Source organism: Prionailurus viverrinus, chromosome X, assembly GCF_022837055.1.
Source record: "Prionailurus viverrinus isolate Anna chromosome X, UM_Priviv_1.0, whole genome shotgun sequence".
Taxonomy (NCBI): Eukaryota; Metazoa; Chordata; class Mammalia; order Carnivora; family Felidae; genus Prionailurus; species Prionailurus viverrinus.
This window is the reverse complement of record NC_062579.1, coordinates 90,535,008-90,562,300: the sequence shown is the minus strand read 5'-3', so window position 1 is coordinate 90,562,300 and position 27,293 is coordinate 90,535,008. Positions and strand designations below refer to the sequence as shown.

Below are 27,293 nucleotides of genomic sequence, written 5' to 3'. Positions count from 1 at the left end.
AATTTTTATGTACTTGTCCAAAGTGTTTATTTCACATTTTACCGTGTCTCTCAAAAGTGTGATTGGCAATAGGGCACCTGGGTGGCTCAGTCGGTTAAGCGTCCGACTTCGGCTCAGGTCATGATCTCGCGGTCCGTGAGTTCGAGCCCCGCGTCGGGCTCTGTGCTGACCGCTCAGAGCCTGGAGCCTGTTTCCGATTCTGCGTCTCCTTCTCTCTCTGACCTTCCCCCGTTCATGCTCTGTCTCTCTCTGTCTCAAAAATAAATAAACGTTAAAAAAAAAATTGGCAGGCTGATTTGGAAACCACTGCTGTGATCTACTAGAACGGCCAAACGAGAAAGTCTCATAATCTGCAGTAATCTGAATGCTGTGAATCCGAATACTTGTTGTACATTAGTCGATGACGTTAATGGTGGCAACGACTGAGGAGTCTGTACCTGCAAAACTGTTTTTCCCAAGAATTTCAAAATTGGGCCTTTTGTCAAACAACGATATCGCTGGCTAGTTAACTGCAGTAAATCCTGACACTTCACGAGCAGATGGGTGAAACAGACACCGAAGGAAACGGCAACTCTTAGCAAGAACTGCGCACAAAACGCCCTGATCGAGTGGTCACAGACAAGAATGCTGCCACAGATGTGGTATAATGATTGCCTTGAAATAACTCAAAGTTCAGATGCTTCGAATGTATCACCTTTCAGGACGCAATTCGCTTCTAGCTTCAGAGCTGCTCCGCTCCTCTAGAAAGGCCGACTGAGTAACGTGGCAAGGAACAGGTGGAGTAGATTTCACTTGCTATTCTGGGTGCCTCTAAAACTGCTTTTCATATAAATTAACTTTGTACATTGATAGGCGGTAATGAGGATTAGTTCCGCTTTACTATTGCGGAAATTAAGACTCGGGTTAGATGACTTGCCCAAGGTCACACAGCTAGCTAGGAAGCGGCAGGGCTTGGGAAGTAGAGTCACATCGGATTCCCTCTGCACTCCGTGACACGGCTGTGAGCATGTGCACATCTGGAACAGACATCATCTATCTGTGTGTACCTGCACGTACTGACAACATAGCTTTCTCTGTCCCTCTCTGTCTCTCTCCCTTCCCTCTCGCCCCACTCCAGAGAGAGAGAGAACTCCATGGAGAGAGAGCTCGAAATAGGTATATACTCGAATTCCTCTCCCTTTTATTTACCGCTTTAGGTAATGATTTCAGAAAACACGTCAGGGAGGCATTTATAAATCAGAGTAGAGCCGGATTTTCTCACAAGAAAGCATTTTACATTGTCACAGCGGTGGAGTAAACAATAGTAATAATAAATGCTTTCAGTTAGATGTCAGCCCGGATAAAATGCTTGGCTTGTCTGGAAATAGCTATCTTTGCCCACCAGTTACATCCTTGTATTGTGTTCTTTTGGTGCTATCAAATGAGAGTGAAGAAGGAATAAGAAGGAGGGGGTGGAGAGAGGGAAAGAGAGAGAGAGAGAGAGAGAGAGAGGGAGGGAGGGCAGGAAGGAGAGAGACGGTGAGGGGGTGGGGGGAAGGGAACCGGCCGCTTAACGCCCAGCTATTCGAGTGGCTAAAACAAGGTTAAATACAAAGTTTTCATTGCGATTGACAAAGAGGTCACTGGGCCATTAGGTAACTGGTTCAAAAATCACACATGCTTGCTCCACATCTCAAAATAGCCTTGTCACCCCAAAGGCGCTGTTCCACACCAGCCCCAGAGGTGCCCCCCCACCCACCCCAGCGGCGAGAGGCTCCCACCTCCGTAGATCTCAAGGGAGGGGTTTCGGTCACTAAAGACTGAGGAGCAGAGTTCCGAGGCGTGGGAATTAGGAAGCAGCCTCCCTCGACGGAGCTCTCCCAATCCAGCCAGCGGGACTCGGCGATTATCAAGTGTCTCATTAACGCACGCTCCAGTTACCGTTCCGTTCGTCTTTTCCGCCCCTTTCCCTGCGAGACACGGAAGCCGCTCCCGAGTGTCTCTCCAGAGCCAGGCCGGCTTCACGCTCCAACTTGTCTTCTACCGATGCGGTGCCGTGGGACTGGATTTCGTTCTAGAAACTTGCGCAGGAGGTGCAAATGTCTAGTTTCGTGACCCAGCAGATGGTCTGAAGATATCTCAACCCTTAGCCACCCTCTCCCCCTGCCAAAGACAAGTGAGGGTCGTGATAGAAGCCGGTACGGATCCCAATGACAATAAAAAGGAAAAAAAACCACTAGCGGGTTGGAAGCAGGAAGTCTGTCAGGGCTGTGTTCAGACCAAGGCATGTCTGTGAAACAGCCTTGTCAACATCTGATTTCCGCCCGGCAGACGAACCCTGCTGGAGGGGGAACTACGTGCTTGTGACCAAGGGCTAGGGCCTTCAGAGCCTCGAGGTCACAAACGCTCTCCGGACTTGGCAGGTTTCTCGGCACCCTAAAGCGGCTGGAGTCCCCCTATAACTTCCTAGGCCTATCCGACAGTTGCCCCCAGACAAAGATGGGCTTTTGTGCTGAAGCCTCACTCAGAGCAGAGGGGCAGGATAAGGGAAGTGAAGGCTTTTAAACTCAGGGCGAGCAAACCGGAAGGGGGGGGGGGGGGTCTCATCCTCCTGGTGTTTATTTCTCGGAGCAAATTTCTAACCCTTCTCCGAAGCTCCCTGTTGAGATCGGGGACAAACAACACGGAAGGGAGAGAGTGGAGGAACCCGAACAAAAGAACTCCAACCTCGGGGTTGTGAGTCCTCAGCGAAAACACAAACAGGATGAGTCTGTGTGTTTGGTTTTGTTGGCTTCGCTGGATGTCGGGAGGAGCGTGAAGAGGAGGGTGAGTCCGGCAAGGACTCGGGCCCTCTGAGCAAGCTGAACCAAGTCTGTCGAAGTCTGACACCTGGAAGACCTCGGCTCACATCGCAGGCTTAGAGCCTCGATGGCAAAGGCCCATTTCTCTGCTTGGCCAGGACCCGCCTACTGCTTTGTTGCGAGGGGGAGAGGGGGATGGCAAAAGGGAACTGGTTACATAACCCACCTCACTCTCGCCCCCTCCACCCAAACCTCCCGTATTACATCCAGAAGGCTCTCCTTGGGTGCTGCTGCGTTCCATCTGCCGAACTGGTCATTTTCAGGTCTGCCTGATCCCAGGAGCAAGTCTGACAACTCAATTTTTTCGAAATGTTTATTTATTTTTGAGACAGAGAGAGAGACGCAGAGAGTGAGTGGGGGAGGGGCAGAGAGAGACGAAGAGAGAGAGTCTGAAGCAGGCTCCGGGCTCCGAGCTGTCAGCACAGAGCCCGACGCGGGGCTCGAACTCACGAACGGTGAGATCAGACCTGAGCCGGAGTTGGACGCTTTAACCGGCTGAGCCGCCCAGGCGCCCCGCAATTTTTCTTTTTAAGAGAGAAAAAGTACATGCCCAGGCAATGGCGGCCTTACTCGTTTGTATGCAAACAAGAAAAGTCCTTCCGAATACAAATGCACGTGATTGATATGGAAGGCATCGTGCTCGCAAAGGGCAAGAAAACATCTCAGGATCCTTGGTTGGCTGGATCCCAGTGTGTGGTAGACCACGAGATTTTTCTTGACATCTCTTGGGTCAACCATCTTAACAACTTTTGTGCAAATGTCTCAGTCTTCTTTTAATGCTATGTTGAAAAAAAAAACAACCCACATTTGAGAATCTACTGAATTCTGTGGACCTTGCTCTGGAAACACACACCCACCCACCCACCCACACACACACACACACACACACACATTTTTACATACAACTTGAGGCAATTCATAGATCTATGTAGAATCCACACATAGAACTTCCTCAGGGGTCCGGGGGCCTAAAGTTGAAGAATCTCTGGCCTAGGAAAAAAAGTTCCCATTTATGGAGTATTTACTCTATGTCAAGCACTATTCTAATAAGAGAACTGAGAGTCTCTCAATCAGGACAACCTCACAGGGTAGGTAATACTCTTCCCTATTTACTGACGAGACAACAGTGGCAGAGAAGATCACTTGCTCCAGGCCCAACAGCCAGTAAACGGCAGAGCCAGGGCTCAGGCCCACCCTGTCTGGCTTTGGAGCTCATCCTCTTAGCCACAAAGTCACAGCTGTGAAATGAAACAGATGGATGTAATTTTTTGCACGCAGACCATGCTTCTACCGGCTTCCTTTTTTTTTTTTTTTTTTTTTTTGAGGGGAGGGGTGGGCAGGTGTGTGCATAATCTGCCTCCCCACTGGGTAGAGAAGAGATGCCAGGCCAAGTAGTACGTGCCTAGTACTAACACTGTTCGAAACAAAAACCAGTTGGGCCCTCTACTTGACTGCCAAAGAACAGGCCCATGGCATCGACATTAGCCCCTGAGCTTTGAGATCTTGATCGAGCAGTTGCGATCCGTTCCACGGTCAGGAACTCAACTCCCTACGAGGTGCCAGGAAAGTAATGCAGATATGAGACACGGGCTGGTACTGTCAGGTGGTGGGGGGAGAGGGGAGCCATGGCCCAACTGGAGAGCGTGTGTCCTGTCCCGGAGCATTCACATTTAACAACAACCAAAAAACTCCCGTGAAGGCCACACTAAAGACATTCAGCCTGTGGCCATCAGTTTGCGACTCTGAGTGGACCGTGTCCTCCCCACTGTCTAGGTATTTCCCAGTCAGGAGTGCAGGGAATGTAATCTGTAAGCAAGGGACACAAGCTAGCCCGTGTGACAACCAACAGCAAGATTTTCATTTTGTTAGAACCATGCATTTCCGTGCTAACCAACCAAACGGTAGGTCACTGGCCGAAAGGTCCAGAATCCCCCCAGAAAAAGCAGCTTCAGGCAGTAAGCGATAGTACCCTTCACGTACCTCATACACAGGGAGCATTCAAGGTCAGACGCATCAAAGGACGGGAGTGGAGCACTGACCGCAGCTCTGGCCCCCTGGTCGGCGGGAGGATCTGTGATTTAGAAAGCAGTATGTCAGAGGCAGACCAAGCTGGCTTGCACAGTCAGCACTTCTGAGGCAGAACCACCCCACTAGATTTTCAGCTTTCCACCCTCAGCGCCTCCCAGAGGGTTGATTCGGTGGCCACCCGAGCCACTGGGAGTGGGGTCCCCTGAGGGAGGCCCTGGTAGGTTTCCAGCAGGCCCACGGGAAGAGAGATGCGAACCAGGGAACGTCCGGGAGCCCTGGGGACTTCACTCCAATGCAACAGGCACCTCACTCTACAGAGGCAGCGGTTCCCTGGGCCGAGCGAGGCCTTCAAAGCCGACACCGAACCTCGGCACCGCCAGCCTCTCTCGGAAAGACGCCGGGCTGTGGCTGCTGCTTCCCAACTGCCTACCTGCGGGCGCCCAGCTGGGAAGGATGAGCGTGAAGCCTGATCACGCCTCCCTGCCCCTACATTCCTGGAACGGAGAGGAGGGTAGGGACAGGTTGGCCTGGAAGGCGACACCATCAAGGGTACGAGGTGTCACTACTCGATGCGGGGCTTGACCTCAGGCCTCGGCTTTCCGTTATTAGCGAGCCCCGGCAGTATGCTAGCAAACCGTGCGCTCTCACAGAAGCTTCACCGTGACCTGAGGCGGCACAGCTAAGTGCCAGAGCCGGGCCGCACACCCAGAGCCCAGGGAGCCCGCGGAGCCCTTGGATGGAGGCTAAGGAACCCGCATATGCCGGTGAGCCCAGGCACCTCCTTCAAGCCCCTTGGTCCCTGGGTAGAGTCAGTACCTGGCTTTCTGGCTTTAGTAGGCACCTCTGGGTCTTGGGGTCCAAATTGACAACGTTTCCTTTTCTTTTCTTGGCATTTGCCAGCCTTGGCAGAGGCAGCATCCCCCTTCTCCTCCTGGTCTCCTGCCTGGCCTTTCCCGTTGCCTTCTTGCCCCTCCCCCTCTACTTTAACTGGGTTCTCCAGGCTGCTGCGGTCTCCCGCGGCCGCTGCTTCCTCCTGACTAGAGCAGTGTGGGAGCTCCCGGCTTTCCTGGACGAAGAAAGAGCCAAATGTCAGCACCGACTCGGGCCCAGGATCATCCTCTGACATCGCTACCCACCGGGGGCAGAGAGAAAACTGCACAGCCCTGATCATTTGGTGGACACCCGGCTTAAGGAGCAAAGGCATGCCTGGCCTGGGTGAAGTTGACGACCTTCCCTGGGCGAGGACAGAAGGGTATGTAGGGGACAGACTCCTTGGGCTGCGATAAAGGGGACAGATGCAGAGTGTGGCACCACCGGGCCCTCTCCTGGCCAAATCTTTCCCGTTACCACGCGAGGGAAACAAAGACAGGCGGTGAGGGCAGGTCCTGTCACTGGATCCTTCCTGTCGCTCTCGCTGCCCTTCCGGGCCATCTGCGAGCCCCACACCCAGCTCCAAAAGGACTTTCGCTAAGGCTCTGGCATAGGCCTGCAGGGTTACCACAGGTACCAGAGCCCCGTGTTATACGGGTCAAAAGAATCAGGGACAAACCACTCTTTCGACTGGCTTTTGGGCGAAAAGTGAAAAAGAGACAACTCATTTGGCAAAACGACCAATGATGTCTCTAGCCTTTTAAAGAATTTCCGTCCAGGAGGGGGTATTTGAAAATGGATCTAGAAATAAATCCAAACACCAGGGGGTGTTTGTGCAGATTCACCCGGAGAACCCTGAACCCTACTCTAAATCCACAGTCCAGGAGTCCAAATGCTCATGTGGGTTTTTTCCCCCTCCAGCCCCCGAGCCCCCCCCCCCCGAAATCGGTAGATAGATGGGGAAATGGGGGGCGTCTGGTAGGGAGAGGTCAGTGAGCTTGATATGGGTTTTCTCAGTCTCTAACCTGGGGGGGTTCAGGGGTCCGAGCCCCAGGCATCCACATGGGAAGACACTGCTTTGCAAAGCAAAGCTTGTGTGGAAGCCGGATCCCCGCTCCCAGCTGGCTCACCCTGGAAAAGCCAGGGGTGTGATTTTCCTTCCTTTCTGTTCCAGCTGCAATGGGAAGCCACTCCAGACACTCCAGCTCCCGATTAGTGTTCTCAATCATGTAACAGTGATCTCAAACGTGACTGAAATGCACTCGGGGTTCTCTGCTTCCAGGAGGTACTCAGTCCTGCTCCTCCTCTTTTTTCTTAAAGTCAGGCCCACCTGCATTTCGTTCCTTCTCCAGGGTGGGGACAGAAGCAGGGAAAATGGAAGGCCCCTGCCTGCCATGGAGATCACAGGGCTTCCATACAGGGGAAGAACACACCGCCGGGATGGAGGGGAGACTGTTGCCTCAAGGTGCCTCGGTGCTCAGTGCTAAACTTTGCCTTCAAGTCTGGACCCCTGAGCCCCGGCTTCCGCCCACTTGCCCTCTGCTGGGAAAGCGAGGGCCTGGAGCCCATCTCTCTCTCGTTCTGTTCCCTCGTTTTCAAAGACAGGCGCAAATACCCATCTTTCTCCCAGGGACTTAACGCTTCCCAAATTGCTTCCCTCTTCCTGGCTACAAATACATACTGGAAGTCTACACATGTGTAAGACACTGCGAGGGAATATAGAACTACCTCCGCTTGGGGATCAAATGGAGTTGTCTTTGCACAAGGAACTCAGCTGGTGCTCAAAGACCAGCAGCTTGAACAAACAACAAAAAAAAAAAGCAGGAAAGGAGGGGTTGTCAGGCCTCTTTCCAGGCTCCGCCCCCAAGCTGATAAAGCCACCCGGATTGAATGAATGGTTCCAGGGGAAGCGGGCCGATTCCTTTCTACTTCGGTCAAATCTCTCCCTCCGCTGGATCTGACCAAAAACTGAAAAACGACTGTAATAAGGTTAAAAAACAAAAAACAAAAAAGAACCCGGGGACCGTGCCCGAAATCCAGTTTTATCTGCAAGAAATATAACCTCCTAGCAAAGAACATGGCCACCAGCGACTCCTTTTCTTCTTTCTCAGGAACCGAAGGAGAGGCAGGGCTCACTCCCATGTCTGCCCACACAACAGCCAAACGAAGCATCACGAGCGAGCTGGGCGAGTTGAGTTTTACCTGTGGCAACTTTGGTAGATTATGACTGGTGCCTTCAGTAGCCATTGACTCTACGTGTTCCTTTAATCTAGGGTGAGGTGCCAACAACTTCAGGATATCGGGAAAATGTTCCTGAGACTCCCCCGGGACTGATGGTGAAAAGAAACTAAGGAGAAGCTGTGACATAAAACAGAAGACTTCACTACTTAAGTTTTCTACAGGTGCTCGGGTGAGAGGGGCAGGGGTGGGAGGGGCAGGGGGCACAGCTTGTGGGGGGACACTCCAGGGAAGCAGCGTGGGACCGGAGACCCCAACACGCCCGGGCAAGGGCCCTCCCTTCGGCGTGCATCAGAACCAGGGAGCGTAAGAACTCTCCAGGCTCCGAGTTCCCACACCTGGCTGCCCCAGGTCTCAAGTGCAGCCCAGGCATCTGGACTTCACCACGGCTGCCTTTGTCACCCCGGCCAGTTAAGAACCGTCACTCCCATGCTAGCGTTCCATAGAAATATCTACGGTGGGAATTCAAAACCTATCTAGGAGGAAAGAGACAGAGAGGTGAAGGCAGGCGAGAAACATCACTGGGCCTGCAGTCAGCTCCGTAGCACCACCATGGGCAGAAGTCTACAAACGTCCTCCAGGCTCCTGGATAGGTCTTTCCCCTGCCGGCCCGTTTCGCGCCCTCCTCCCCGGACCGTCCTCCTTGGATTTCCAATCCCTTCCACGGCAAAGTGGTGGGAAAAGCAGAACCCAGCCTCTCCTCCCCCATTCCGGCCTCCGCTGTGGGGAGACTGTCAGGTAACTTCAAACACTGGAGGCAGGCAGGCTCCAGCCCGCGGCTGGTTTCCCTTGCAGATGGATACGGTGCGGGGCGGGGGGACGTGGCAGGTACAAGACCCAGAACCCCCAGAAGGGACTGGGAGGCAAGGATGTGTGTTCTCGTGCGGACTGCCCGCATTCTCGCTTCCATCCTCCCCTGCGCCAGCACGGGTTACGGGCGGACACGTGTCTCTACCGTACGTAACACGGAACACAAGAAAGCGGGTCGCCTGGCTTCCAAAACACGTTGAAGTGCCTGCCACTGGGCAGCCGCTGTACTGCTCGGAGACCCACTTAAGGGCTGCTCCGTGCCCTTGCTCAGGAGAACAGGGTGTTTACCGATCAAGGGAGTCGGACCGAAATTCTGAGCAAACCCTGTCCAGGTTGATCTGTTCCCTTGCTGGCCCCCAGCAGGGCCTTCACCATGTCCCTTCGGATGTCAGCACTCTCCACACAGCCGAACCCTGCTCGGCCTCTGAGGCTGGCTCCAGTGCCACCACTCCAGCCTCCGGGACCTCACTTGTCCTTTCGTGCTCTCCGCTGCACCACGATCGAGCACCTGGTACTGGCTACACAGTCTCGCGTCAGCCTCAGATTGTGCCGCGCACCTACGTCTTTCTGACCAGATGGCCAGCTTTTGGAGGCACGTCACAGATGTCCAATACGTACTCATCACACCGGATGGAATGGAATTAAGACACTTATCCATCCCAGGGCCCAGGGAGAGGCCGAGGGTTCCAGCTGCTTGTGGGGAAACCCACTTCCCAGGTCTCAGTTGGTAAAGGAGGGAGGCGGGGACGTACTCACAGTGCCCAGGGCCAAAAACGCCAGCTTTCAGAGGCCCCTCCTCCCCAGGAGCCAAAGCTGGCCTTCAGAAGCCCTCCTGAGTGGCCCAACAGGACCAACCCGCTTCTGAAGCAGTTTCCCCGGAATCCTCCCCCAAAGAGCACGATACTTGCTTGTCGTGCTGAGCATCAGGTGACATATGCAACTGTTGAATCACTATATCGTACACCTGAAACTAACATAACACTATGTGTTAACTAACTGGAATTAAAACAAAAACTTTAAAAAAAATATATAAAAGAGCAATGGTGCTCTCCGGTGGCAGCCACACAGCATCCGAAGGTACGAGGATTAGAGGGCAGAGCATGGAGGGGGGAGGGGGGCAAGGAGGCAGAGGAGAGAAATCGGTGGAAACAAGGGAGAAACAGCGACTGCACTTCGCTTCTTACCTTTACTACCTAAGATCTCATTCTAGACCTTCCCAGCGGCTTTGGAAAACAAAAGTGGGGGTCAACGCTCAGGGAGAATGATCATTCCACGTGAATGAAAGTCAATTCCACCTCAGGGTCAGCCTTGGAAAGGCCCAAATGGGTCAAGAAGGGGCAAAGAGCATCTGCAGTAAAAGCAAACACTAAAAAGAAACCTAGGCCTGTGAGTGTCTAAGGTCGCTAATTACTGCCAAGTGAACCTGGACCGTCTTCGTCAAACCTGTAGCCCCGAAACTGGAACAATCCAGTAAATCAGAACTGCTGAGGGCCCTCAGTGTTCGTACACGGCTGCCGTGCCCTCATCACAGCCCTTGGAAATCCGCCTCTAAGTTCTCGCCCCAGCTTCAGAACTCCGGGACACTCATCACGGGCCTAGGCTCCCTTGTAGGACACATGCAGGATCGCGAGGTCCTTAAGGACCGAGGCTGTGGCTTCTGCGTCTTTGGGTCTCCAGAGAGGTGCTGTGCCAGAGCGAGATTCTTCTAACCAACCTTTGTCGATCCCCCCGCCCCCAGAACGGGACAGCCCTGTTGCTCCTCTCCCCTCCACCCCACCAGTGAGCGCCGAGAGGCCTGGCATGTCTTCCTGGGACAGAAGAACGGTGGGCCGCCAGGAAGGCAGACTCTGGAAGCAGATGGAGCTGGGTGTGCCTGCCCTTTCTCCAATCACGAGCTGCGTGGCCTCGGGAAAAAGACTCCCGGCCTTGGCTTCCTCACCTGTCCCATCTGTGACTTGGGATTAAATAACATCACCTACCCTCAAAGGGATGCTGTGGAGATGAAATCATATCTCCCACAGAAAGCCCCAGCACAGGGCCTGGTGCACTGGGAATTGCTCGATAAACATTAGCTGTTATTGTTATTAGTCACGCCATGGACTGCACTTAAGATTCGGGGAAGGGTCCACAGCTTGGAGCACATTCTCTGCCACCATGCCCTGCTCAAGAACACCCTGCCCACTTTCCCAAACCAGGCCATGGCAACTTTCCAGGAAGAAATCTGTGTGGGGCAGAACCTCCAGAGCTCGGCTCCCCTAGTTCACTGATTTTGCTAAAGATTCCTTTCCCGAGCCTTCAGAAGCCAGTCCTGTCCCTTGCTCCCTTTCTTCGTCCACGGCTCTGCCAAACCTCACCGGGGCGGGGGCACTGGAGACAGGTGGTGAACAGGGGGAGGGGCACAAGGAGGGCAGAGGCGACCACTGTCTGTCAGCATCCAACTTCTAGGCCAGTTGGCCACACAGGCTGAAAGCACACTGCAGAACAGTAAGCACTGACGTCCATGAACTGAGGACCCTTGAGCCCTTCACCAGTGCAAACATCTCATGAATTAAACACACACACACACACACACACACACACACACACACACACACCAGCCACATTCTCCTGGCACTCAAGCGTCGGAATGGCTGCTTGCATTATACCGTAATGGTCCCTGACTTACATCTGTGAGACAGTGTGTGTGTTCTATTTCTAGCAAAGGCTGAAGGCTAGAGTTCTGCATATAGCAGGGGAGATGGTGACCAACATTCCTGGTGAGGAGCTGGCTGTCCTGTGTGTCCGGTGAGGCCGTGACTCAGCCAAAGCAAAGTTCTACAACCGCAGGCAGCCCCACACCCCTGACCTCTGGTCAACGGCCAGAATCTCCAGAATCTTCCATCCCCCTGTTAACTTATCTGGCTTGATTTGGTTTGGTGTGGTTTTCCCACTCACAGCTCAGACCCTGAGTTTAAGAAGCAAGAACATGCCTCAGAGCCTCCTACAAAAATGCAGGAACTGCTCAAACTGATTGCACACGCCAAGAGGACGGTGTGTTTCTGAGCAATCAATTGGCACTTGTGTCTCCTTCCTGCCCCCTTAACCAAGGGAGCCACCCACTCAGGGCCCTAAATGCCAGGGAGGGTAGTTCCCTCAGTCCCTCCCTGGACAAGACAGACAAGTGGGAGCCCGCTGGGCAGCTGGATCTGATACCATCTCAACTCACCCTTTGGGCTTCAGATCTTGCTCTTTTGTTCTTTCCATCGAGGGACACACAATATAGAAACTCCCTTAGTGCTTCCTCCACCTTGCCTAAGGTGGCCAAGGCCTGTGCTTTTCTGAAGTGTGCCTGGAAGAAAACATCGGCATTCAATCCTGTTCTTATTTATCTATCGACTTCTTGACACTGGCTAAATGTTTCGTGAGTATTTGCTACTGTGTGAAGGGGCTTAGAAGGACTATCTCTTGTCAGCGCTCCTGGGTGGCTCAGTCGGTTAAGCATCTGACTTCGGCTCAGGTCCTGATCTCATGGTTCCTGAGTTGGAGCCCCACATCGGGCAGAGCCTGCTTCGGATCCTCTGTCCCCCTCTCTCTCTGCCTCTCTCCTGCTTATTCTCTCTCTCTCAAAATAAGTAAATAAAAACTTAAAAAAAAAAAAGAACTGTCTTATCTACAGTCCTATACATGTGGACAAATGGTCTGAAGCCCATTTTACAGAAAATAAAACTGAGACCCAGAAAAGTGACGTGCCCAAAGTAACACAGAAGGCAAACTGTGGAATCAGGGTTTAAGTCTGGGTCCGACTGATACCAAAGTCCAATCTCCTAATCCCTGTGCCATACGACCTTCCCGCTGCCCCACTGTTGTATTGGAGGGATCACCAAATGTAGCAAGAACCCTCATCTTTGAAGCACCTACTAGCCAGCTTTTAATACCCGTTCCAATATGCCTTTCTATTCACTAGCCCATCAAGCAGAGATCTAGTTCACATTACTGGCTGCTGAGTGACCACCCATACTTGCTGATCATTCTTCAGAAGAGGCCCAAGGGAATGGACATGGCCTCTCCAAGACGTCAAGGTAGTTAGTGGCAAAGCTGAAACTAGAACTGTGGTCACGACGCCCAGAATGCTCTTCCCCATAAAGCAGATTTCCCTTCAGAGGGCCAACCAGGGACCAAGCAAATGCTTTCCGTCCTGTAGGCTCAGCTCACTTCTGTTCCCTCACCACATCTTTAAAAAGTATAAAAAGTTTTAGGGCTCCTCGGGGTCCCCGCCCAACTGCCCTGGCAAAGAAACTCTAGAGGTAGCAGACGAGCATTCTGGGGGAAGAGGCAGGAACAAGAAAAGAGGTGGGAAGAGGGCTATACTCTCTCTGTGCCTTGGGACAGGTGGCCCTTGCAACTTGGCTGGGAGGGCATTGCTCCTGAGTCATCTAGGGTGCCCCTCGGGGGCCTGCTCCCCACTCCCTTGCCTCCACGGCTGACCCTGAGTCTAACTTAGAGAAGGAGATGATCCAGGTTGCAGCTGCTGGGCACTCCCAGCTTCCCCTAACATGCCTCTACAGGCCCTGGTGAGGTGCCCTCTGGCTCCAGCCTGGCTCCAGGCGCCGGCAGGGATCTGCCTTCTTGAGCAGTGGCCCCTGCTCCAATCCTCTCGGGGACCTCCCCCCGTGTCCCCCGCCCCACTCCTGGGGCCTAATTTCGGCTGATACTTGGGTGTCGATGGCCTCCCTCACGGCTCCTCCCAGCAGTGCTTACCAGGGGCGCCCTGGAGAAAGGCTTGCCTGACATTTCAGGGCAGCTAGAGAAGATAAGTGTTGGGGGACTGGAGAGGCCTCTGGGACCCCTCCAATCATACCCAATAGCAACCCAGACACGCCACCCGTTCAGGGCAGCCAGCCCGGCCCACCGAGAGCGTTCCACAAGCAGGGTATGTTGAGTACCACTGCGCCTGGCTGGGTTGGCTGGAAAAGGGCTGCAGGAGATGCCCCTGCCCTAGGGGCACCGCACAGAGAAATGGCGGGAATGGGGCACCCGGGTGGTTCAGTTGGTTAAGCATCTGACTCTCGGTTTCGGCTCGGGTCACAACCTCCCAGTTTGTGAGTTCGAGACCGGCACCGGGTTCTGAGCTACCAGTGCAGAGCCAGCTTGGAATATTCTCTCTCCCTCTCTTTCTGCCCCTCCCCTGCTTGCTCGCGCGCTCTCTCTCAAAATAAACAAACTTCAAAAAAAAAAAAAAAAAAGAGAGGAAGAAAGAAGGAAAGAAAGAAAGGGTGGGAAATATGCAAATCGGGGTATGAGCTGGTTTTGAATGGTATGCATCCACTCAAATCTTCTCTCAGCCCCCAAGACAGTTCGTTCTCTGGCTTTGGCGCTCTGCTTACCCCAGCAGTTGGGGGGAAACGAAACTCCCGTTTACTACTTCGGTCAACTCTGATTTCACTGAGGAAGTCACTTTTCCCAGTTCATCTGAAACGGTCCACCGCTTCTCAGCCCTGCTTCCCACCACGCTATCCACTGTCGAGGCTCCCACCCTGAGGCCCTAGGTTGAGGGTGGGGGTGGAAGAAGCTGCAAGAGGACTCCTCTGACCCCCAGGCAGCTTGCTGACCTGCCCCCGCTGTGAAGTGTGAAATGCTCTCACCGAGGCTCCTTTGGGTCAAGACACTGGTGACTTTTAAAATCTGTTCCTTGGGAAAGAGAATATGCTACTCCACTCCCCCCCCCCCCCAAAAACCTTCTCATCAAAGAACATACGGGATTCACTCGGACCCTAATGGCTCCGTGTGCACGTCCACAAATGCCTGATCTGAGCGTCCTAGTTCCAGAAACAGTCTGATAAGACACAGTTTTCCTGCCGTCAAAAGTCATCAGGTGTGGCAAAACCCAGGCTACAGTGATATGGACTGCGTTACAGTCGCTTAGTGTGAATTCTCACAAATTCTCACCTAACGTACTGCAGAAATATTAGCGTGTGTGATTGCGGAGCGCTGTCCAGAGCTCGCCGAGGCTGCCACGTAGTATATGGTCTTTCTGCAATCAGAAACATTCTGGACTCTGAACGCTTCTGGCCCCACGGGATTCAGATAAGGGATCACAGATCAGGACCCGGCTAAGTTGGGGTTCGGAAGAAGGCGTCCGGGGCTCACGTCGAGACAGCACTGCACCAAGGCCGGGCAAGTGGTAGCGCTCCCAGCATGGCCCCTTGGCCACGCTCACCCGTGACCCTCACCACATCCCCAGGAGGCGATCAGGGTGACTAGTAATAGCTGCGCTTTGCCACCAAGGACACTTGGGGGCCAGAGAGTGAAGCGACTTCCCCACGGTCACTTGGCTTGCAAGCAGTAGAGCTCAGGCCCGAACCTAGTCTCCCAAACAAAATATTGACGTGTGGCTAAGGACCGGTCCTGAGGCCCGAGACGCAGAAAGTGATGCTTCGCATCCTAGAATCCTGAGAGATGCCTAACCCGGCTTTCCCCCTACCCATCCAATGTGACCCAGACGTTTAGGGCCACCAGCAGGCGATTATATTAAGGACTGGAAATGACACAACCAGCCAGCCATACTTCGCTCATGCTCCTCTCTACTGTCCCTGGAAAATGATGATTGGACACATAATGCTACGGGCCAGGCATCGTTCTAAGCACCCTACATGTATAAGCTCGTGTAATCCTCGCGATTAACCCTTTGAAGTGGGTGCTTTGAATATCCCCCTATTGTACAGACGAGGAGAGAAGGCCCAGAGAGGTTAAGTAGCTTGCCCTGGCCACACGGCTGCTAAAAGTAGCAGAACTGGGACATAACAGAAACTCAGGTGGTCTGACCGCTAAGTCCATGCTCTGAAGAGTTCTGGACAAGTTCTGAACAAAGCCCAGGCTGCTTGGCAGGCCATCAGGTGAGTAAGTAAGCTGGGGAAGAATCCGGTTCCCTTGCAGACTCTTGAGTCACCCTTTGCCAAGGGACCCCCAGCTCCTTTGCAAAGCCTCTTCCCTGCTCTGCTTGAGCTCTAGTGACCCAAACTCCCAGGGGAGGCAGCTCTTCCTGCCATTTCCTGTCTATAGTACAACCCATTCCCAGCCCTCCCATCCCACTCACCTTAAAACCCATTGGGCGGAGCTTACATGCTATTTCTGCATCATGCAGTGCGTCCTCGTGAGACTCCAAGGTGAAATAAATTTGAGACCGGTTGCTATAAAGCAAGTGGTCGTTTGGAGCTGCCAAAATGAGGGGGGGGGGGGGGAAAAAAGCTCTCATTAATGGTCCCAGCACAAACACATAATAAGTCCTGTATGAGGATGGATCTTAGCAAACGGCAAGTTATCTGGGAAGTTTGTTAAAAGTTAATGTATTTATTCTGAGAGAGTGTGAGTGGGGGAAGGGCAGAGAGGCGGGGGGGGGGGCGGGGAGAGAATCCCAAGAGACGCAAGGCTCGATCCCATGAACCGTGAGATCATGACTTGAGTCGAAATCAAGACACTCGACCGACCGAGCCACCCAGGCGCCCCTAGGATTTTTCTACTGGGGATCCCGATGTCCAGCCCGAATGTTGCCCTGCCTGCCACACCCCCCCAGCCGCTCTGGGTCTGAGCTTCCCCAACTAGGAGGAAGTCACGTTTGCTCCTCTCTCAGGTGGTTCCTTAGAGGGCCTGTGGGTGCATTAGTGGCTCTGACATAGAGGAAACCTTAGCCGCCCTCCTTCGTGGCTAACTGGAAGCCTGGCTTCGGAGTGAGGATCCCCACGAAGAAACAGGCCAGGGCAGGGAGAAGGGGAGGTGGCCAGATGTGACTCCCATCCTACCCACCAGAAAGGCAAGTCCAGGTTAGTCTTTTAGTGACATTAGCAACATCTCTGTCTACAAAGTCCCACACATACGAAGTTTCTCTGAATGCACTTGCGAGGTTCCATCCTCTCTTTACAGATGGCCACATGTGCGTGAACATAAACAAGGCTGCTGGGAATAAAGCAAGCTTGGTCCTCACTCACACTTTGAACTTTTTTTTTTTTAACGTTTATTTATTTATTTTGAGAGAGAACACTAGCGGGGAAGGAGCAGAGAGAGAGAGAGGGAGAGAGAGAATCCCAAGCAGGCTCTGTGCTGTCAGTGCAGAGCCTAACATGGGGCTCGATCTCAGGACCCATGAGATCATGCTTAACCGACTGAGACACAGCCCCCGCGGGGGTGGTGGTGGTGGACCCCCCGGCGGGGGGGAGGACCCCACACAGCCCGATCTGGCAGCTGCAGCTGGAGCTCAGTCCCTGGGTCCAAGCAGGAGGTCCCTTAAACCCAGATCTCCAAGGGAGGTGTCATTCCTTTTATTTTAACGTTTATTTATTTATTTTGAGAGACAGAGAGACAGAGAGAGGGAATCCTAAGCAGACCCTGTACAGAGTCCAGACTCAGGGCTCGATCCCATGAACTGTGAGTCCTGACCTGAGCAGAAATCCAGAGTCAGATGCTTAACCGACTGAGCCACTCAGGCGCCCCTCTCTCACTAACACTTTGAATCACTAAACGCCAGGGCTGGACAGGCCTTTAGAGATCACCTGGCTCAACCAACCCATTCTTCAGAAGAGGAAAATCAAGCCCAGGGAGGAGAAGGCATCTGCTCGAAGTCATACGGCTGGTTGGTCAGACGCTGAAGCTTTGAAGCTAGGGTGGGGGGCATGTTTTCTTTTTCTGAAGGGTGTGCGGTACTTAGAAAAACGAGACACTGGCCACCTCTCAGCACATGGATACTTGCCTGCTGGGGAGGCCCCTTAATAGGGTAAGGCTGTAGTATGTAAGTGATGAATCACTGAATTCTACTCCTGAAACCAATATTGCACTGTATGTGCTGTAACTAACTGGAATTTAGTTTTTGAAAAGTTTATTTATTTTGAGAGAGACACAGAGAGCACAAGCAGGGAAGGGGCAGAGAGAGAGGAGAGTGAGAATTCCAAGCAGGCTCCCGGTGGTCAGTGCACAGAGCCCAAAGTGGGGCTTGAACCCATGAAACCGTGAGATCCTGACCTGAGCGAAAATCAAGAGTCGGATGCTTAACCGACTCAGCCACCCAGGAGCCCCAACTAACTGGAATTTAAATAAAAATTTGAGGGGCACCTGGGTGGCTCAGTCGGTTAAGCATCTGACTCTGGATTTCTGCTCAGGTCAGGACTCACGGTTCATGGGATCGAGCCCTGAGTCTGGACTCTGCACAGGGCCTGCTTAGGATTCCCTCTCTCTGTCTCTCTCTCAAAATAAATAAATAAGTAAATAAATAAAAGTTAAAATAAAAGGAATGACACCTCCCTTGGAGATCTGGGTTTAAGGGCCCTCCTGCTTGGACCCAGGGACTGAGCTCCAGCTGCAGCTGCTGGGACGGGTTCTGTGGGGGTCCTTCCCCTGGGGGTCCACCCGCCCACGGGGGCCGTGCAGAGGGCTTGCCTGAGTGCTCTTTACTTGCTCTCAAGACGTTACAGAGTTTGCAGTCGACGCTTCCCTTTTGTTCTGCAGCACTCGCCAGCCCGGAGGAGACTCAAAGTGCGCTTTCCCTGGCCACAGGATATGCATGGGGGTGGGGGTGGGGGTCCCTCTCTCCCTCGGGTGCCAGCCTGGCCCAGCCAGCCCTCGTTCCTCCTCCCCCCCACCCCATTACCTGTTGCAATCTCGGGTGGAGATTCAACACGTGGAGACTCGAGCCCACCCCTCTCCTCCGCCCGTCGGGAGTCGGGCTCAGGGCACCCCCGGATCCCAGAGCCCTGCCTGCCCGGCCCTGCCGCCTCCTCCCCGGCACGCTTCGCCAGACACCGCGCCCCGCCGGCCGAGCTCCTGGCGGCCGGCCCGAGCTGGGCACTACCCGGCCCGCGCCTCTGCGGCCACTTCCTGGGTCCGGACACGGAGGGGACCGGGGCGAGCGGCGGGGCGGGAGGAGGGGAGCCGCTACGCGTGGGAGCTCTGGCGCCCGGCCGTGAGGCTTCCCACGTTGCCCTTGAAGCCGCTAAGCGCAGCCGCGGCTCCTCGGGCCGCGCGGCAGCGGGTCCGAGGCGTGCCCCCTCCGTAGCGGGCGCGCGGTCCCGGGGATCCCCGCGCAGTTGACGGCCGGGTCTCCCGCCGGGCCGACGGGATAGGGGTTCGCGGCGAGGGCGCGCGGGCTGCGGGCGGGGAGGGGGGGCATCTATTTCGGCCGAGGATCCTGTGATAGGAAGCGGTGACAATGAGTCACAGGGCAGCGGGGCGCGAGCGCTCCCCTCCCCCCCGCACACGCTCGCGGGATGGTTTCCGAGGCGAGCGTGGCCCACTTCGGTTACCTCAGCCGTTACACAATCCCGCCCGCCCGCGCGGAGGAGGGGCCGCCCGGCCCGGGCCGCTCGCGGCCCTTATGCAACCAGTGCTCTCCTGACCTAATTCCACGCCGGACCCACCCCACCGGGAGCCGCGGCCCCGGAAGGGCCAACTCCCGCCGCGGCGGCCGCCCCGGGGCCGGGCGGGGAGCGGGGCGGCCGCGGGCGCCGAGCGAACGTCGCGGCCCCGGCGGGAGCGCGAGGAGGGTGCGAAGTTCCTCCGCCGGCAGGGGAGGGGCGGGCAGGTGTCCGAGGGACCCCGGCGTGCGGAGGGAGCACGCGGCCGGGCGGCCGCGGCGGCCCCGCGCACGTGACAGAGGGCCAAAACCGCGAGGGGACCAGCGAGGGAGACCCAGAAACAGGGACACCGAGCGAAAGCCGACTGGCAGGCGCAGGAATGAAAGCTACGAGGCGCCACGGAGAAAGACAAAGAGCGACAGAGACACGGGCAGGGACACAGAAAAAAAAACGATGCCTCGGTAGCGACCGAGGCAGAGTCAGAGACCGGACTCCAGACGCCCCCTCCCCCACCCCGGCCCGGGGGCCTCCGGCGCGGCCCGCCCCCCGTCGCGCCCCCCTCGGCCCCGCCCCCCGGCGCCCCCTCCCGCGCCCCCACTCCGAGCAACCCCCGCCCCGCCTCCCCGCCGCCCGGCCCCGCGGGGGGCTCACCTAGCCGAACCGCCTCGTTGTACTTGAGCAGCGCCGCCTCCACCTGGTGCTCGCGGTACAGCTGGTTGCCCTCGTGCCGGAGCTGCGACGCCCGCGCCGGGCCTGGGAACAACTTGCCCAGGAGGCCACTGAGCACCACGTTGACCCGCAGCGGCGGCGGCGGCGGCGGCGGCGGCGGCGGTGGCGCCGCGGGTGGCGGCTGCGGCGTCGTGGTTGTTGTCGTTGTCGTCGTTGTCGTCGTCGTCGCCGCCGCCTGCTGCCCGTCCCGCTGGGGGGCCGGGCGCGCCTTGCCGCCGGCCACCATCAGGGCCGGGAGCTTGACCCCGCACAGCGCACACCGCCGGTCGGCCGCCCGCCCGCGTTCCAGGCAGAGTTTACAAAAGGTGTGGCCGCACGACAAGGACACGGGGTCCGACAGAAAGCCGTGGCACTTCCGGCACTTGAAGCCGTCCCACACCTCGGTAGCCTCGGCGGCGGTTGGCGCCCCTGCCTCTTCGGCCGCCGCCTCGCGGCTCGCCGCACCGCTCCCGTCCGGGGGCGCCAGCGCCGGAGCCTCGCCTTGCGGGACTTTCTCCGCCAGGCACCGCACCAGCTGCTCCAGCTGCTCGGCCACCAGCTGCTGCCGTTCGGAGAGCTGGCGGTACACCTCGAGGGCTTCCCGGAGGCGCCCCCCAGACGCCAGGGCGTCAGCCTTCGTGAGCAGGACTTTGCACTCCGGCGTCGAAGTCTGAGGAGGCGGCCCCGGCTCCCGCTCGGGCCCCGGCTCCGACTCCGGCCCCGGCTCCGGTCCCGGCTCCGACTCCGGCCCCGGCTCCGGTCCCGACTCCGACTCCGGCCCCGGCTCCGGTCCCGACTCCGGCCCCGGCTCCGGCCCCGGCTCCGGCCCCGACTCCGGCCCCGACTCCGGCCACGACTCCGGCCCCGACTCCAGCCCCGGCTCGGGCCCCGACTCCGGCCCCGGCTCCGGAGCGTCTAAAGGTGCGGGGCCTTCTGTGGCCGCCTCCGGGTGGGGCTCCGTGTCTCCGCGGGCCGCCGATGCCGCCGGCTCCGCCAGTTCTAAGTTGTCGCTGCCGAGCTCGGCGGGCAAGCTCAGCATCTGTCCAGTCTGAAGTGAATCCATAGGGATAGAGAAGCAGGCGTGAGGGGACGAGGCGTCTAGGGGCCGGGGACTCGGAACACAGAGCGAGGGCTGCTGGGAATCGGAGCTGCCTCTGCCGATCGGAGTGGCCTCAGCCGCGCGCTGCCGCGCGCCGGTCGCTGCCGCGCCTCCACGAGCTCTCGGCCGGCCGCCGCGCGCCGCCTAATAACTGTCTTGTCTCAGCAAAGTGTTATATAAAACAGCACCACGTGACGCGCCGCCACGCCGCTCATTGGCCGGCGGCAGGGAAATTGTTACAAAACCAGACAGTTTTGTAACAGTGTTGCGCTTGCTTCTTTTGGCTTCGCTTTTCTTGGCTCGTTTTTGAGGTTGTTTGTGTTTACACTCCGCCTTATTTTTCCCCTCGCAGTGTGGTTCCTTTTCGGAAGAGAGGGTGGGAAAAAACCCCAAAGTCTTGTCTCAGGCTTCTCCGTCTCCAAACCCTACCCCATCCCACCTCCAAACCCGCCAGCAAACAGGTCCCCTCTGCCGGCCGCGCGCTAGCGGGCCCCTCCCCCAACCCTTCGGTGGAGAAGCAGGTACCCCGAGGTGCGCAGCCCGCCAGGTCTGTGGAGACGCTGCAGGCTCTCGCGCCTACGGGCTACGGCTGAGGTCTGCGGAGGGAAGCGTGTTGGAAGGGTCCCCGGGAAGCCCACGCCCCTCACCTCCGTCCCGGCCGCGACTCGCGAGCCCTGGGAGCCCCGTCCCGGCTGCTGGCATTCGGGGTCCCTATCCGCCTTCTCTGGGAGCCACCCCCCCAAAAGAAGTGAGTGTGGACATCCGAGGCCGCTCGGTCCCCTGTGCTGGGAGCCACGCGGAGCAGCGCACCCGGCGGGCGCAGAAGTTGGGTGGCGCTCGCTGAGCGCCGAGGGACGCGCCGCCAGGAAGATGCGCTCGCCGGCCGAGGCCCGAGGGAGGCGCCCTGCGTGCCCCGCTCCTCGCCTCTCCCTTCGCTCAGAGCCGGAGACGCCCCGGGCCCCGGGGGTGGGTAGGGGGGTCCCGCTGGCCGGCCCGCCGGCCGGGCGCGGCCACGAGGACTCGGCCCTCCGATGTCGGTGGGTACCCGGGGGGCGTGGGAGAACGGCCGGCGGGCCAGGAACGGAGAGCGCTCCTCCGGGGAAACTCGCGGCGGCCCGAGCTGCCTCGAGGTTCGCGGCTCCCGAGTGCCGAGTTCCGACCTCCGCGCGTCACGGGGTGGGGGCGCTGCGCGGGACGGGAGGGCTGCGCGCAGGCCGCGGGGCTCGGCTCACCGTGGCTAGGCGGCCCGGGGGGCGCCGCGCTCACCTCCAGAAGGCCGGTGTGAGCCGCTCGGGCTCCCACCCTCACACTTCGGACGGGAGCCCCACGCACAAATAAACGGGCTTGGAGCCCTAAGGGAGTAACACACTTCCCCGTCGGTCCCGCTGCTGCGAGCAGGGAGGCGGGGGCTGGGCTTGCCTCTGGCTAGGTTATCCTCCAGGGCCTGTGGGCTCCTGGGGCCGTGCAGGGGCGGAGCGCCGCCCCAGGGCCTGAACACCTGCAGTTGGCTCCTGCTGTGGCCACTTCTTAGCTGAGTGACCTTGGGCAAATGACCTAAACCCTGGGAGGCGCCGCTCTGGGTTCGGAACAAATGCCAGGGATGATCTTGGTCGCGATCAAGTCATGTTTCACAGCTGGGGACCACAGGCTCCGTCGGGGGCGTGTGTCTCTTTAGATCGTTAATCTCCCCATTGAGTCAACGCTAAGGTCCCAAAGAACGGGTCCCTTGTTGTGCAGCGATTTCTAGAGCTTCCCTCTGGCGAGACAGGCCTGGGGAGAGGGTCAGAGGGGAGAAGGGACACTGGGACAGAGGAGAAAGAGACCAAGAAAAGAAACCAAGGAACTCAGGATGTAGCCAGTAAGGCATAAGGCGCTCATAGGAAAACTTGGCTTGTAGCCCTGGCTTTGCCATGACTTGCTATGAGACTTTAGGCAAGTCCTCCACGGACTTCTTAGTTTCTCCCGATCTCCAAGGCTCCTTGGAGCTCTCACCCTCAGTGGGTTCTAACCCAAGACTGGATTTCACGATACCAACTCAACTACTTAAGTGCAAGATTAGTCCAGATGCTGGGGGGGGGGGGGGCGTTGACCTGGACAAAGGGGTGAAGTCAGCAGTACTAGTAGTGAAAGGGCAGGGGTGGCTAGTCCGCTGTCCTGTTCGTCAGGGTCAGGCCTGAGCTAGATTTGGAAGATCTGGAAGTCAGGGGACTGGCCAAGAAGGGAGGAGATGGCCATGCCAGGCAGTGGAGGAGAAGCTGGGGGCTCCCTGTAACCTACTAAGGGAAGCTCTTTTTCGCCCTTCGATTTCCCCAGCTGTTGAATGGGCCCTTAGTCCATTCCGGTCTCCATAAGAAAACACTATAGATCGGGTGACTTATAAGAAACAAATTTATTTGTCACACTTCTGGAGGCTGAACAAGACCAAGATCAAGGCTCCAGCAGACTTAGTGTCTGGCGAGGGCTCCCTTCCTGGTTCATAGACAGCCATATTCTGGCTGTGTCCTCAAACGGTGGAAGGTGAGGGACCCCTCCAGGATCTCTTGTATAAGGGCACTAATCCAGGGCCCCACTTCCAAATACCATCACAAGGGGGATTCGGTTTCAGCATATGAATGGGGAAGGGACCAACACTTTCAGTCTATAGCAGGGTCCCCAGCATTAATTCTCTGTCTGCCCCTTCTGATACCTGTGAGGAGGGACAGTCTGAGGGGCAGGTAATGAGATTTCTATGAAAGGGTCGTGAGACGAATAATGATGAAAACTTCTTAATTCAAGATCTTTATCCCTTTGACAAGTTTAATTAAAATTTTTTTTTTTAGAGAGAGAGCGTGAGCTTGGGGGGGGGGGGGAAGAGAGAGAGAGAGAGAGAGAGAGAGAGAGAGAGAGTCTTAAGCAGGCTCCGAGCTGAGTGTGGAGCCCGAGATGGGGCTCAATCCCATGACCTTGGGATCATGACCTGAGCCAAAATCAAGAGTCCGGCGCTCCACCAACTGAGCCATCCAGGCGCCCCTGACAAATTTAAAAATCGGTGTTGGTTACTGCCAATTGTCTTCCTGATGCAGAACTGAGATGTGCCTTGCTCCCTGGACCACCTTGACAAGTAAGTATCCCCTGGGCTGGTTTCCCTCCCTTGCCCATCGGGGTTGGAGGGACAAGGAGAAGGCCAAGTCAGGCAGCAGGCAGGGGTCCTGCAGGCATGGGGGAGAGGTGCTCTCACCGGGTAGCCCCCTTGGCATCTGTGTGTGCCCAAAGTTGATTAGAAACTTGACCAGGAATGTTAATAGCTGCCAGGGTGATGCAGGGTGTGCTGGTGCAAAAAAAAAAAAAAAAAAAGTGGGGGGGGGGCAGCGCCATCTCACTGGCCAGACAGACTCCATGAGAGTTTTCCATTGTCTTTGCAAATCACAGGACCGCCTGTAGGACAACACTTTGAAATGGGCTTGTATGGAATGCTGGAATTACCACAGTGGCTTTCTTTCCTTCTTTATTTAAAGTAAAGAAATACGGGGCACCTGGGTGACTCATTCGGTTAAGCAACCGACTCGATTTCAGCTCAGGTCATGATCTCAAGGTTCGTGAGTTTGAACCCCGCAACGGGCTCTCCACTGACGGTGCAGAACGTGCCTGGGATTCTCTCTCTCCCTCTCTTTCTGCCCCTCCCCCACTCATGCTGTCCCACCCCCCCCAAACAAATAAATAAACTTAAGACACAAATAAATAAACTTAAAACACAAATAAATATTACCTCGATATACATTTGTGGACCAACTCAGAGGTCTCCTACTCAAAACCTCCTCCCCTCTGTTTTTACTAATTAGAGTTCCTAGAAGGAGGGGACAGAAGAGATTGACAACATGTTTTCAGATGCAGATATTCCCTTTGGAGTCCCTGGTTCTCCAAACCTCCATTTATTTTGCTAGGCCCCACCCCCACCCCCACCCACCCAGTGTGGCTAAGGTCAACCAGGAAAAAGAGCAAGGGTTGAGCTGCACCTCCTTTCCAACTGCCTACAGTGAGTTTTCCAACTGGGCGCTGGGAAACCTCTCTGGGGCCCAGAGGAGACAGCTGGCAGGCTCTTACCCTAGCTCCCTCCACCAGGGCAGCACCGCACCCGTCCATCTGTCTGTCTGTTTCGTTGTGAGCTTTGGGTTAGAATTTCATTGAATAGAATTTTATTGAAGACAGGCTTTTCCGTCTTTAAAATAAACAGTGTGAAAACCGTGGCAGTGTCCACCTATTTTTACATATCTGCCGAGCATCTGCTCTATACCAGGCCCTGTTGTAGGCACTGGAGAGGTAGCAAAGCAGCACTTGACTCCCAGGTGCTCCCTTCACGCATCCAGCTTCCTAGACAGACTGGAAGGTTCCACGAGGGCAAGACTAGTGTCTCGTATCTTTCGCCTCCTCCTCAAAGGACAGTATTTGAACAGATCTTACTGAACGTGGCAGTGGACATTTTGGCCCTGGGTGGGAGAGTGCAGAGGGACAAGAGGACATCCACCCAGGAGGTCATGCCTTTGCCCTGGGTCACTCAGAGAGGAGACGGCGGGCACGCAGATAATTAAGAGTTGACTATACAACTCTACACACACACACACACACACACACACGCTACGCATGGAAGCTTGGCCAAAGCACACACTTACTCTTTTCTTGAGTTTCTCCTTTGATAAACTGGGGGTGACCCATCAATTAGGCAGTCCTTACAGGGGAGAAAAAAGGCATCGCGGGCCTTCACGGCACCGACACGAAAAAGGCCCCTTGCAGATCCAGAGTAGCCAAAACCCAGAGCCAAAAACTCAAAGTGTAAAAACTTGACAGATCAGCCCTGGCTTCGCACACAAGGGAACTGAGGGCTAGCGGAAGCGGGTGACTTGCTGTGGGTCGCGGTGGCAGTCTGCGGCACAGCCAGGATCGCAAGCGAGGGCTCCTGTCTCTTTGTCGAACCTTCTTTCCGTGTGAGCAGAAAGCTTCGAGACACGGAACGTCTCCCCAGATGAGGAGGAAGCTACTTCCGGTTTCCGAATTACGACGATTTGCAGTTCAACAAATATTTATTGAACATACACTGTGTGCCTACTGGAGCTGGCATTTCTGGACAGTAGTAGAAAGATACGGCGCGGTGCTTGTGCTCCCGTAGCTAACTGAGGAAATGGGAGGCAAAGGTTTAAGGAAAAGTAACCGGCGGTAGGTGAGATGCCAAAATCGGGGGATCAGTGAGTCTAAGCGAGAGCTCCAAGGAGACAGACCACACTGCTTCCCAGCTCATTGAGAAGGTGCCCTTGAGCCCAGCTGGAGAGGATTTATTTAACCAGGGAAGTTAGGGACCACCTCAATTCTCAACTCGAAGGGGTTCCCTTCACGGTAGGGGCCACACGGCTGGAGGAAAGGAGTAGAAGTAAGCTGGGCTGGTCGAGGCCCAGGAATTTCTATTCTTTTTTTTTTTTAATTTTTTTTCAACGTTTTTATTTATTTTTGGGACAGAGAGAGACAGAGCATGAATGGAGGAGGGGCAGAGAGAGAGGGAGACACAGAATCGGAAACAGGCTCCAGGCTCCGAGCCATCAGCCCAGAGCCCGACGCGGGGCTCGAACTCGCGGACCGCGAGATCGTGACCTGGCTGAAGTCGGACGCTTAACCGACTGCGCCACCCAGGCGCCCCATGGAATTTCTATTCTTAAAGGCTACCCATGTGATTCTGATGCTCAGCCAGGTTGGGGGGGGGGTCCATCCACGTAAAGGATAGTGCAGAATGGATTGGTCAGTGCACCCCAACCCTTCTCTCCCTGGCTCATCCCGAGTTTCTCTCCGGGGTGCTGGGTCGCAATAATTCTTGCCTACATTTTACTGAAGGGAAACGCCGAGGGCCCGGAGACTTCCAATGATGTGTTGTTCAAGGTCATTCAGCAAGTGGTGGGGGTCTCTGTTTTCCTGCCAACCGGTGGAAACAGAAAGAGCACAAGATACCATCCCAAGGACGATTCTGCTTCATTTCTCTGCAAGACAAATCAGACCCACTTGGTTGGCCAGAGTTGGTCGCCCAGGTTACAAAAAGGAGCAAGTCTCCGCGGCTGCCAGGTGTGTGGGCGAGCGAGGTGAGTGCCTGGGAGCTCGGAGTTCTAACTTTGCTGCGTGACTCAGCCCAAGCCACTTCCCCTCCCTCTTTGTGTGTCCTTCACCTATTAATAACGATGCCCCGCGTCACTGTTGGGCTTAGCTACCAGGGATGGAAAATGCACAGTGCAGTTAGTCGCGATGTGATTGCTGGGAACAGAAGGGACCCGCAGCCATCTGCCGACTGTTGCGAGTAAAATATGTGCTGACTGCCTTCGGAGTAGAGGTGTTTCCTTCCCAGAAACTTTCCTCCAGAAACGTTTTCATCTT

At 55.9% G+C, this 27,293-nt stretch overlaps 1 protein-coding gene across 4 annotated transcripts in view; it reads right to left on the bottom strand.

The window, feature by feature from the left end:
* The window catches only part of LONRF3 (LON peptidase N-terminal domain and ring finger 3), a 132,074-nt gene that overhangs the window by 19,204 nt on the left and 85,577 nt on the right, over nt 1-27,293 (bottom strand). For 2 of the 4 annotated variants that reach the window (XM_047843409.1, XM_047843408.1), the window contains exons 6-11: nt 19,754-21,269; nt 15,859-15,977; nt 11,992-12,114; nt 7,941-8,096; nt 5,685-5,934; nt 4,821-4,911 (exon numbers count right to left, since the gene is read on the bottom strand). In XM_047843409.1, the coding sequence (XP_047699365.1) occupies nt 4,821-4,911; nt 5,685-5,934; nt 7,941-8,096; nt 11,992-12,114; nt 15,859-15,977; nt 19,754-20,873 (1,859 nt within the window). In that variant the 5' untranslated portion in view covers nt 20,874-21,269. The remainder of the gene's footprint in view (nt 1-4,820; nt 4,912-5,684; nt 5,935-7,940; nt 8,097-11,991; nt 12,115-15,858; nt 15,978-19,753; nt 21,270-27,293) is intronic. The other 2 variants (XM_047843410.1, XM_047843411.1) reach the window with 2 other exon arrangements.